Genomic DNA, 11,372 nt, shown 5'->3' on the forward strand with positions numbered 1-11,372 from the left:
GCCTCCACTTTCTTTCCCCTGTTTTCTTTCCCTGGCTGGGGGGTGGGGGGGTGCCGTTCTGGGTTGCCCCCTGGGGCCGGGTGGTGGCAGGGGGACACCAGTGGTGGCAGGGGGACACCGGCCTTCAGCAGCTTCTCTTCTCTCCTGCCCATTGCCACTGGAGTTAAACGGGGCATGACCAGGAAAAAAACAACCCGGATGCTTCTGACTTGGCATCGCAGGACCCTGCAGAACGGGTTCGGGAGGAATGTGGCTGCTGGGGGGGGGGAGCAGAGTCCCCAAGCCCTGGGACAGGTCTGTCACCGTCACCTGGGTGAGAGCCCCACGGCTCACGCTGGCTGGAGCGGCTGCGCCGCCCGCCCGTGCCTGCTGTTTCACACCGTGGTGGCACCGGGGAGTCCCCTGCCTGAGGACACGGGGGTGCCACCAGCGCCCAAGGGGTGCCACCATGAGGCCGGTGGCACAGCAGGGTGCCACCACGCCGGGAAGAAGGGCGCAAAGCGGTGTGGGCATGTCCTGCAGGCAGGGCACCTGCATGGGGGACAGGCACCCACGGGGCACGGTGTCTCCGCGCTGTCCCCAACCCGCGCTGCTCCCTCGGGTTCTGCCTCCCCAGGCCTCACGCTGCTTTTAGCCACGTGTTTGGCCCCAGGCTGCGCTCCCCCTGCTCCTTCACCAGTGCCACCGCCGTGCCACCGCCTTGTCCCCGCCACCTCCCAGCTGGGTGCCACAACCCCACCGTGGCCGTCACTTCGCCACCGCGACCTTCGCCCTGCCGGTGGGGCCCGCGCTCGGCCGCCGGAGCCTCTCGAGGCAGAAATTTTTTGAGCAAATAAAGGAAAAAAAACCGCACACCCCGGCGCAGCCCTGCCCAGCGCCGGAGCGGAGCTATTTTTAGTGCCCGAGTTGATTGAAATTCATAGAGGAAAGAGGCGCGGGAGCGCGTGGCGGCCGTCACCGGCGATGAGTTGCGGCGCTCGGTGCCGGTAACGGGTAACGCGGCGGGGCTGCGGCCGGTGGGCACGGTGAGGCTGGGGCGCGGGGAGGCAGCCACGGGTGGGCTGGGGGCGTGCGGGGTGTGGGGGGGCTCCCAGCCCGCTGCGCCCCACGCAGGGATCTGGGGGTGTCTCGTGGCCCCGGGGCGCGCGGTGGCACCGGGAGCAGCTGAGTGCTGGTGGGCGTAGGGAGCGCCGGGGCCGTGCCGTGCTATGGGGTGCCCCGGTACCGTGCTGGGGGCAGCTCCGGGGCCGGGCCGTGCTAATGCGGAGCCCCCGTGCCGTGCCGTGCCGTGCTATGGGGTACCCAAATAGCGCGCTACGGGGAGCGCCGGTGCTGTGCCATTGCCGTGCTGTGCCACGGGGAGCCGCCGTGCCGTGCCGTGCCGTGCCGTGCCGTGCCGTGCCGTGCCGTGGGGAGCCCCGGTGCGGCGCGGTTGCCGGTGCAGGAGCGGTGCCGGTGCCGGTGCGCGGCGGATTCCTCCCCCTAGGGGTCGGTGTGCACCGGAGCGGCGGCGCGGGAGGCGGCAGCTCCTGCGCACGGCCCGGGGCGGCCGGGGCACGGCGGCGGCGGCGGGGAGCGGGCACCGGCGAGGGCCCGGGTGAGTGCGGCCGGGGCGGGGGGCGCCGGGGCCGGGGCCGGGGGCCCCCCCCTCACGGTACCCGAGCCGGCAGCCGGGGCCCCGGGATGAGCGGGGCGGGCGGTGGGGAGGGGGGCGATGGAGCACCGGGCACCCCCCTCCCGCACCCCCGGGCCGGCTGGAGCGCACGGTTCAGCCCCAGGCTGGCTGGGGATCCCGGGGGGCCCCCGGAGGGGTCCCCTCCTTCAGCTGGCTGTGCCGCATGCCAGGGCCACCTCTGTCGCTGGCGGTGGGTGAGGAGCCCGCCGAGGGGCGTTTAGCTTCTTGCAAGCCAGCACCAGCGCCCGGCCCCCTTCCCCACCAGCTGGAAGCCCCTGTGACGCCCCCGAGATGTCCCTGTGGCCCTCAGTGCCCCTGTGGCCCTAGGGACACCTCCGTGTCCCCGTCTGGACAAGCAACCCCCAGGCAGCCCCCATCAGCCTCCTCCAAGGGGGCCAGGTCTGAGCCCCCCTTGAGGTGACTGCCTGGGGGCTCGCACCCCCGCCGTGTCCCCTCTGTGTCCCCTCTGTGTCCCTTGTGGCTGCAGGCCACGGCCAGGAGCCCCCCAAGGCTGCTCCAGCTGGAGTGGGGACCAGGGGCAAGTGGGGCAGCCTGGCAGTGCCCCCGGCTGGGACCGGCGTCACCAGGGGAGGGACCCCCACAGAGCCCCAGCCTCGTGGGGACACGGCTGTGAGTGCTCCCTGGGGGGCACCCAGGTGGGAGCAGGACTCTGTCAGGGTCTGTCCCCGTGGGTCTTATCCCACCCATCCCATTGTCCCCACAGCCGTCTGCGTGGCAGGATGGGGATGTGGCACCCCCAAACTGATAGCGCCGTTTTTGGGGGGGGGGGGGGGGGGGGGAGAACAACGTACGTGTGCTCCAGGACAGCTGCACCAGGCTGCGGGTGTCTGCACGGCAAGGAAGGGGTTAATGCGTGCCACGGGGTGCCGGGGTGCCGGGGTGTCCCCGTGGCCGGTGCGCCCAGGCTGCTCCTCGCACCGGTGACCTCGCACCACTGCCATGGCAACGGCGCGTGAAGTCACCGGTGCTCGGTGCTCGCGGCGCGGTGCCAGCGTGGGCGTCCGCTCCCGCGGCCCGCTGTCACTGCGCGCCCCGTGTCCCCCCAGGATGAGCTGCGCCCCCGCCAGCGCCGACGCCTGACCCCGCCACCATGCTCGTCAAGGAGTACCGCATCTGCATGCCGCTCACCACCGAGGAGGTGCGTGCGTGTCTCCCCCCCGGGGGCGCGGGGGGCACTGGGTGGTGGTCCTGGGGGATCTGCCCCGCAGATGGGCTGGGGGACACCGCGGTCCCCGCTGCCGTCCCCTCTGGGGCAAGGACCGTGCCTCCGTTAAGTCATTTTGGCCACGGCTGTTGGGTGCGGGATGCTCTGTGCGGTGTTGTGGGGTGCGAGCACGGGACCCCCAGCACGTCCCATCGCTGTGCATGGTGCCCCCCCGGGGCACAACGCCTGGGGCTGCGCAGAGGTGGCGGGCAAAGGGCTGCGGTTTGGGTGCTGGCGGAGCAGCGATCGGTGGGGCCGTTCTGGGGAGCAGGGGCTCGCAGCAGCTGCGCCCACACCTGCGGGTTTGTGGCAGCACCTGGGGAAGGTTTGCGGTTAGGCGGAGCGGCGAGGAGACCTGCCCGGCAGCCAGGATGATGGATGGGATCTCCGGCACAACAACAACGCGGTTATTGCGCCGCCGCACCGCCGAGTACGGGCACACACGGCCATGGTTTTTTTTTTTCCCCTGGCCCGCCCGGGCAGGCAGGCAGGGAAATCGCTGCAGGTACCTGGGCAGTGGGAAGGGCAGGATCCGGCCCTCACCCAGGCATGAGAGCAGGGATCCTGGGGAGACTCCTGCCTGCTGCACGGCTCGGGCTCTGGCACCGCTTTGCTCTGTGCCTCAGTTTCCCCTCTCGCTCACTGCAGTACCGCGTAGGGCAGCTGTACACCATCAGCAAGCACAGCCACCAGGAGAGTGAGAAGGGCGAGGGCGTGGAGGTGGTGAAGAACGAGCCCCACGAGGACCCCGTCCACGGCTCCGGCCAGTTCACCGAGAAGCGCGTCCACCTCTCCAGGTGAGGCACCCGCCCGCGGTCCCATCCTGCCCCAGCTCCACGGGGACGCTGCTGTGCTGGGGGGCACAGGCAGGCAGTGGTGTGACCCCGTCCCTGCTTCCAAAATCCTCAGGGAACAGCCTTCCCAAAGTGGGGCTGCTCCCACCTTTTGGGGGATGCACCCATCTCCCAGGGGCGCCACCATCTCTGAGAGGTGCAGCATCTCGTGGGGACTGCACCCATCTCCTGGGGTGCACCCATCTTCAGGGACTGCACTCATATTTGGGGTGTGCGCATCTCCTGGGGTGTGCGCACCTCCTGGGGGCTGCACCCATCTTTGGGATTGCACCCATCTCCTGAGGGCTGCACCCATCTTCAGGGACTGCACCTATCTCCAGCGGTGCACCCGTCTCCGGGGGTGCACCCATCTCTTTGGGGGCCTGCACCCATCTCCTGGGTTATGTGCATCTCCTGGGGGCTGCACCCACCTTTGGGGACTGCACTCATCTCCTGGGGGCTGCACCCACCTTTGGGGACTGCAACCGCCTTAGGGACGTGCACATCTCCTGGTGCGCACCCATGTCCTGGGGTGCCCCCATCCTTGGGGGCCGCACCCCCTCCCGGCACACACCCCTCCACGGGTCCCGCGGGTGGTGCGGCACTGCACCGCCCCGGGCTCTGCGGGGACACCCCCGGCTGCTGCCCTGCCCTGCCCGTCCCGGGGTGCCCCCGTGTCCCCACGCGCAGCCCCAGGTGCCCGTCGGGCAGCCGCAGGCACGCGGCGCTGCTGTCCCCGTGTCCCCGCCGCCAGCTGCGGCGCGCGGCCGAGCGTGTACCGGCAGCTCCCCCGCCAGGGAGTCGCTGGCGTTAGACGGGATATTTTTAGCTGCGGCACTCACGATTCTCCTCCTGGGGATGTTATTTATAACGCCTGAAAATTAATCAAAAAACACCGCCCGGCTCCCCGCCGCCGGGAGGGAGGCAGCCGCCGTGGCGAGCGGGGCCGGATCCTGCCCGGGAAGCGGGGCCAGGGGTGCCTGTGGGGGACAGGACCGTGATGGGGACCTGGTCCCGGGGTGATGGGGAGGGTCTTGGGGTGATGGGGGGTCCCTGGGGGTTCTGGGGTGGTGGAGGGATTCTGGGGAAGGGGTGAGGTCCCTGGGGAGGCGATGGGGGTCCGGGAGCTGTGCTCAGCAGGGCAGGGCCATGCTCCTGGGCCGTATCCTGCCTCCCTCCCCCGCAACAGCAAGCTGCCGAGCTGGGCCCGGGCGGTGACCCCCCGCATCTTCTACATCACGGAGAAGGCCTGGAACTACTACCCCTACACCATCACGGGTGAGACCCGGGCGCGGGGACGGGGCCACACGGCACTGCGGGGCCAGCCGTGTCCTGGTCTCACCTCTCCCTCTTTTCCCCCACGGTGCCACCCCGTGATGCCGGCGTGCCGCGGCGTCCCTGCAGAGTACACGGTAAGGAGGGGGCACGGGGGGACCCGGTCCCTTTCCCGTCGCGTGGCTGGGGAGGGGGTGCCGGGGTGGGCGTCCCTCGGGGACCAGCTCCCAGGCGCTCTCCCCGCAGTGCTCCTTCCTGCCCAAGTTCTCCATCTACATCGAGACCAAATACGAGGACAACTGCGGGGACAGCGAGAACGTGAGTGGCACCGGCCGTGTCCCTCCCTGCCCCCTGAGCTGGCGGCACGGCTGAGACCCGGCAAACTCACTGAGGGGGGGCACACGCGGCCGGTGCCAACCCCTCTCACCCTCCCTCCCCACCCCAGATCTTCCGCAGTGATAAAATCCTGGGCGACCACGAGGTCTCGTTCCTGGACATCGCCTTCGACGAGATCCCCGAGCGCTACTACCGCAGCCTGGAGGTAATGGGGCTGGGGGGGGAGCTCCCTGGGGTGCCCCGCTCCGGGTCCCCCCGTCCCCGGCTCACGGCCCCGCTCTGCGCCCCAGGACCCCCGGTTCTTCAGCTCGGCCAAGACGGGCCGGGGGCCGCTGCGGGAGGGCTGGCGCCAGCACACCAAGCCCATCATGTGCTCCTACAAGCTGGTGACCGTCAAGTTCGAGGTGTGGGGGCTGCAGACGCGCGTGGAGCAGTTCGTGCACAAGGTGAGGGCGGCCGAGGGCGGCGGGGGCCACGCGGGTGTGGGTGCTGACGGCCGGTGTCACAGGTGATCCGGGACATCCTGCTGATCGGGCACCGGCAAGCCTTCACCTGGGTGGACGAGTGGTGCGGTGAGTCCCCGCGGCGTCCCCCAGCCCCTGCGTACGGGACCCCCGATGCCACCAACCTCGCTGGCTGCTCCTCCGGCTCCCTGTGCCCCCTGCCCGCCCTGCCTGCCCCCCCCCCCAGCTCGCTGCCCGCTTCGCTGCACGCCCAGGATCGTGCTGGGCAAGGCTTGGCCGAAGCGTGGCTGTGGCCGGGCGAGCCGAAAAGGCCACCTCTGGGGCCACCGTTGGGGCCATTTCGGCTCTCTGCCTTCCAGACGTGTCCCCGGGAGAGCTTTGCGCCTTCGAGACGCAGCTGCAAGCGGCCGCAAGCCCAAAGCTGGGGAGCCAGCCCCCCTAGCTCCTGGACGGCCTCTGTGTGTACGTCCCCTTGGGTTCCCACCTCGGCACACGCCGATGGTCCCCCGTGCACATGGAGCCCCCCTGCGCCACCGCTGCGCCCCCCGGCATGGCTCGGCCCCCCCGTGCGTCCCCTCCCCGCAGGGTCCTGCTGCCACCTCACCTTCGCCCGCTGCCCTGCGTGCCCCCTCCCTGCCCGTCCCCTCTGCTCCAGCCCTTGTCCCCTTCCCCGCGTGCAGCTCAGTGGGGACGCCGTGCCTGGGGCTGGAGCCTGATGGGGTTGGGGCCGCTGGGGGGTGCAGGACGAGGCCGTGCTGGAGGCGGCCGCGAGCCCGCGTGTGCTCGGCAGGCATGACGATGGAGGAGGTGCGGCGGTACGAGCGGGAGACGCAGGAGGCCACCAACGAGATCATCGGCACGGTGGCCCCCACCATTTCGGTCAGCGAGGTGGGGCAGCCCACGGCCACGCACTCGGCCCCCGCCAGCGCCCCTTCCACCCCCCTCAGCGACGAAGCCCCCGACTTCCTCGCCCCCCCCAAAGCTCGGCCCCGCAAGAAGTCGGCGCCGGAGACCCTGACGCTGCCTGCGCTGCGGGAACACACCAGCGCCGAGTGAGGCCGCGCCGTGACGCCGCGCCGTGCCACCTGCCCGGTCGGACTGTCCTCTCCTCCGTGCCAGCCCTGCCACCCGCCTCGTCCCCTCCGACGGATGCCGACCCCGAGGGGGGAACCTGCCGTCAGGGCTCAGGGGAGCCCCGTGGGGGTGCCGGCGACCCTGAGCCGCTGCGGGTGCCCGTGTGGGACGTTGCCACCATCGCCACGCTGGACCTGCTGTCTCACAGGGAGGGGACGCCCCGCTCCTCGTCCCAGGCAGCATCGGGCCACGGCAGCATCCCAGCCCCTTTGGTCCAGCCGTGGCCGTGCCGGGCTGGGTACCGCCGCACTCGGGGAGCGATGCTCGAGCACCACCCTGCAAGGTAGGCACCGGGCACAGGCGGGTGGGTGTGGGAGTGACAGTGACAGCCCAGTGCCACCTCCTGGGGCTCCCTGTGGGATGCCAGGGGCCACGTAACCCCACGCACTCCAGGTCTCGCAGTTGGAGGCCGTGTCAGCGCGAGGGGTGCGGGGGCAGGCTCAGACCTGTATTTTCTTTGGGAAAACAAGGTCCTTTTCAGAAATAAAGCTGGAGACGTGGCGGCTGGCTCCCAGCGGTGGTTTATTGGGCTCTGCAGAGGAGAGCTGAACCTGCACCATCGCCACGTCCCTCCTTGGCACATGGCACACGCTGGACACCAGCTGGGATGGGCAGCATGGGGGTCGGGGTTTGTGGGGTGGGCCAGAGGAGGTGGGTCGTGCTGGGGAGCTCACCGATGCCTCCAGTGGAACACGGCTCCCTTCCCTGCTAGTCGTCGTCGCTGCCACCCTCCAGCTCCCCGACAGAGGCGGCCGGCCCCAGCAGGGCGATGTAGTAGGAGCTGCAGTAGACGGGCACCTTGTTGGGGCTGGAGTAGACCTGCTCGGGCCGCAGGGAGGCAAAGGGGTTGGTGGCGTAGCCCATGATGTGCGTCTCCAGCTCCACCAGGATCTGCAGCGAGGACTTCAGCTCCTGCTCGCTGCCAGGAGAAGGAATGGAGGAGTCCCATGACTGCGTGGCTGGGGCGTTCCCTGCGGGGACATCCCCGCAGCCAGCTTGGGGGGCACACCGGGGGCTCACCTGTAGACGGTGAAGAGGGTGGGCAGGCGGTAGTCCCGCAGCAGCAGCAGCGTGGGCAGCCAGCCTGCCATGAGGTCAGGGCAGGCGTGGAAACCTGCGGGGACGCATCAGTGAGCGGGGGCGCACTGCCTGTCCTCCCCGCCCCGAGAAAGCCCGGCTGGCACAGCGTGAGGCTGCCAGGAAGGACTGAGCGCCCTTAGCAAGGATGGTCCCCGCTCCCCGCCAGGCTCCGGGTCCTGGGCTGAGCCCCAGGACCGAGATCTGGGGCCCAAACGCAGGGACCCCTTTGGGTGCTGCTGGCAGCCGAGCCCCAGGGCGCCACCCCCTGTCTGTGGTGGCCCGTGGTGGCATGGTGCACAGCCGGGGCAAGCCCTGGGCATGTCCCAAAGTCCCCAGCAGCCTTGGGTGCTGCACCCTGGGCACTCACCCGGGTGGAAGCCCACCACCAGGTCGGGGCGGGCGGCCAGCTTGGTCTCCACCTGCCCTTCCCAGAAGTCGTGGTACAGGCCCTTGAAGCTGCTGAGATAGATCCTTCCCTGCGGCACTGGCGTGGCCAGGGGGGGCCTCATGATGGGCCCGTCCACCACATCCACCCCCACCATCACCACCTCCATGCCCTGCTGCCCCGGGAACATCCGCGCCAGCTCGTCGTAGTCTGTCACCCGGGTGTTGAGGGTCTCCACGTGGGACGCCCCCACCACGTGGATGGTGAGGGGCTTGGCGAGGGGGTCGATGCCAAAGAGCCGCAGCCCCAGGCCGATGGTGAGCGGCCGCGAGTGGAAGTCGGTGACGAGGCGCCGGACGGACTCGCGCAGCTCTCCCTCCTCTGGCCGGGGCTTCCCCGCGTTGGCCCAGAGGAGGCTCATGTAGCGCCCGGCCAGGACAGCGCCCAGCTTCTCCTCCAGCTGCCCCTGCATGGCGAACCAGTCCTCCCAGCCTGCCACGTCCCCGGCAGGTTTTGTCCAGGCCTCCGTGGGGAAGGGAATGTCACCTGGGGGCAGAAAAGTGGCTTTTCAGGGGTGGCCCTGCAGGCCAGGCTGCCCGTCCCCCCGCCCCAGCAAGCTGCAGGGATGTCAGGGGTGGTGGCACTGCCAGCCCAGGGTGACCAGAGCTGGGAGGAGGGACCCCATACACTCAGGGGATGGGCTGGGGGGGGGGTATGGGGTGGGAGCAGTGCCCCCTGCCCCACCTGTGAAGACGAGCCACTCCACCAGCCGGTCCAGGGCCACCAGCTTCAGCTTCTTGCAGAACTTCTTGTGCAGAGGCCAGTTGGCACGCTGGCACGCCACGCCGCAGTAATACACGTTCTGGCATCTGAGGGGAGAGAGGCAGCGTGCCCAGCCTTGGGGGTGGCCAGGATCCGTTCCTCCCCCAGCCTCACCCGTCACCGGGCTGAGCTCACCCTTCTGGGAGCCCGGGAACACCCAGCCCCGCTCCGCCACACCACCTCCCCTGTACCTCTTGCATCGGCGGAGACTTTTGGGGTCAGGGAGGGCATCGGGGAGCTTCTTGCACTCGGCGCAGAACTTGAACGTGTCCTCCATCTTCTGGAACATGTCAAAGTAGGTCCGGATGCCGAAGTCACTGCCCCTCTTCCTCCCGTCCATGGCAGATCTGAAGGGAGCCCAGAAGCATCGGGGGGGTGAGTAGGGTCCTGCCCAGCCCAGCTGGCTCGTGTCTTCCCTCTACGTTTGTGGGATTTCAACTCTGGCCAAGACCATCCTGAGCTGAGGTGGTCGGGGACAAGGAGCCACAGGCGTCACCTTGTCCTGGGGGAGCTGGGGCTGCTGGGGGTGCACCCAGGAGCCAGGGGGACAGGGACGCCCCAGCTCAGGGGAAGACACACAGCACCCGCACAGCCTGCCCCAGCTGCTCTCACTCACTTGTAGTCCTCGTAGCTCTTCATGTTGAGCTTCTGGAGGATGACGTGGGACAGCCCCGGCACGTTGCTATCCATGGCTTGGAAGCCCAGGGAATCCATGTCGGGCGCCCTTGCTGCTGCTGGCTTCTTCGCAGGCTTCTTGGAGACCTTGCGGGCTGCTCCTTGCCCCCGCTGGGCCATGCCGGCAGCGGGACAGAGGGGTCCGGGTGTGGGGGTGCCCAGCTCCCGGGAGACCCGTCCGGGCGTCCCGACGCTTGTCCCCGTCCCGCCAGGAGGAGGGTGGTGACCGGGGCGGCAGCCTGGCCGCACGTCCCTCTCCTGGCACGGCAGGGCTGAGCTCAAATGTCAGCCCCAAGAAGGCCAGGCCTCCCGGCCGGCCTGACACCGATAGCGATAGCGAAGCTATTCCCGTCAGCCCCTCCCGGGCAGGGGCCACCCCGCGCCCGGGGCTCCCCAAAAAGGGGCCGGGGAGGGTGACAGGGTGCCCCCAGCCCCGGAGCTGTCTGAGGGAGGTGTCGGGGGGATGTGAGGGTGATTCGTGGAAGAACTCTATAACTCAAAGCAAATAAGTTATAAGGTAGGCATGTGGTTTATTTCAGCGCCGGGCGCATGCGGGATAGCTCCCAAAGGCATGCGCACCTTAACGCAGCAACCTGCTTTGGTTATATGCAGTATGCATGGAGTTTCCCATTACGCCTATACATATTCATAACCTATCCCCGCTTTGTATTAAAATCAGCTCCAAGAAGTCGTTTCCATAAACTCCCCCAATCTGCGCCTGCGCAGTGCCTTCTGGGGGTGGTCGCTGGGGGGTCGTGGGGTTGAAGGCCGATAACTCCTCTTCATCACCACTGGTTGACCCCCTGCCTTTGTACAGACTCAGCTGCTCCTCGGCTCTTGTCCAGACCACGAGGTCGGCCTCAGCTGGTTTCTGAGACAGGTTCCCCGTTTTTGTCAGGAAACATCTTCTGTGAGGGGCCCCGAGACTCCTTGATTCGGTTAATTTGCACAGCAGTAAGCAAAGACGCTCAGCAATATCTATTTTAATGCAATTAAGCAAACCCCCATTCCTTCATTCCCGGCTTTAATAATTACAATTGTTTTATTTAGAAATCATTAATACGATTAAGCAAGCCCCCATTCTTCTATCCCTGGCTTCGAGGGGACATGAGGGGACGGGGGTGTCCCCGGGCACCCATGGGCGAGGACGAGGGGCCAGGTGGGCGCTGTGGGTTGGGGAAGGGGGGCAGAACACCATGGCTGGGGCTGGGGGCGGTGGGGACAGGCCTGGCCCTATACTGGGGGGGGGCACAGCCTGCCTCTGTCACACGCCCCCTGCCCACCCCACAGGGGCCTGGCAAGGGCTGCCCACACCCAACATGGCGGCCACGACGGCTTCAAGGGCACGCGGTCCCCAGCACGTGACGCGGGGCTGAGCTCTCACCAAGGGTCGAGAGCTCGCGAGAGCGGCCGCGTCGCCGTGGTTACGAGAGGCGCGGCGCCGCGCTCCCCCTCCCACCCCCCCCCG

At 68.7% G+C, this 11,372-nt stretch overlaps 2 protein-coding genes across 11 annotated transcripts; one reads left to right on the plus strand and one right to left on the minus strand.

The window, feature by feature from the left end:
• Positions 1 to 119: 119 nt before the first annotated feature.
• Positions 120 to 7,443, plus strand: LOC310882166 (cytoplasmic phosphatidylinositol transfer protein 1-like). Of its 8 annotated transcripts, none has more exons than XM_083800535.1 (9): positions 120 to 1,025; positions 2,743 to 2,834; positions 3,549 to 3,697; positions 4,923 to 5,145; positions 5,255 to 5,326; positions 5,454 to 5,549; positions 5,635 to 5,790; positions 5,853 to 5,916; positions 6,599 to 7,443. In XM_083800535.1, the coding sequence occupies exons 2-9, from the start codon at positions 2,787 to 2,789 to the stop codon at positions 6,862 to 6,864; spliced, it is 1,074 nt and encodes a 357-aa protein (XP_083656661.1). In that variant the 5' UTR covers positions 120 to 1,025; positions 2,743 to 2,786; the 3' UTR covers positions 6,865 to 7,443. The 8 variants fall into 8 exon arrangements, with proteins under 8 accessions (XP_083656661.1, XP_083656665.1, XP_083656662.1 ...); XM_083800539.1 differs by having other exon boundaries at positions 4,923 to 5,022; XM_083800536.1 differs by having other exon boundaries at positions 120 to 993.
• A 1-nt stretch (position 7,444) lies between these two features.
• MSS51 (MSS51 mitochondrial translational activator) lies at positions 7,445 to 11,355 on the minus strand. 3 transcript variants are annotated; one of them, XM_083800529.1, is made up of 6 exons: positions 9,846 to 11,355; positions 9,421 to 9,576; positions 9,152 to 9,276; positions 8,390 to 8,953; positions 7,963 to 8,056; positions 7,445 to 7,861 (listed from the first exon to the last, which is right to left on the minus strand). In XM_083800529.1, exons 1-6 carry the CDS (start codon positions 10,022 to 10,024, stop codon positions 7,651 to 7,653), a joined length of 1,329 nt encoding a protein of 442 aa, XP_083656655.1. In that variant the 5' UTR covers positions 10,025 to 11,355; the 3' UTR covers positions 7,445 to 7,650. The 3 variants fall into 3 exon arrangements, with proteins under 3 accessions (XP_083656655.1, XP_083656654.1, XP_083656653.1); XM_083800528.1 differs by having other exon boundaries at positions 7,722 to 8,953; XM_083800527.1 differs by having other exon boundaries at positions 7,722 to 8,953; positions 9,152 to 9,576.
• Between the last annotated feature and the right edge of the window lie 17 nt (positions 11,356 to 11,372).

The sequence above is a fragment of the Anser anser genome (assembly GCF_964211835.1).
Source record: "Anser anser genome assembly, chromosome: 15".
Classification (NCBI taxonomy): Eukaryota; Metazoa; Chordata; class Aves; order Anseriformes; family Anatidae; genus Anser; species Anser anser.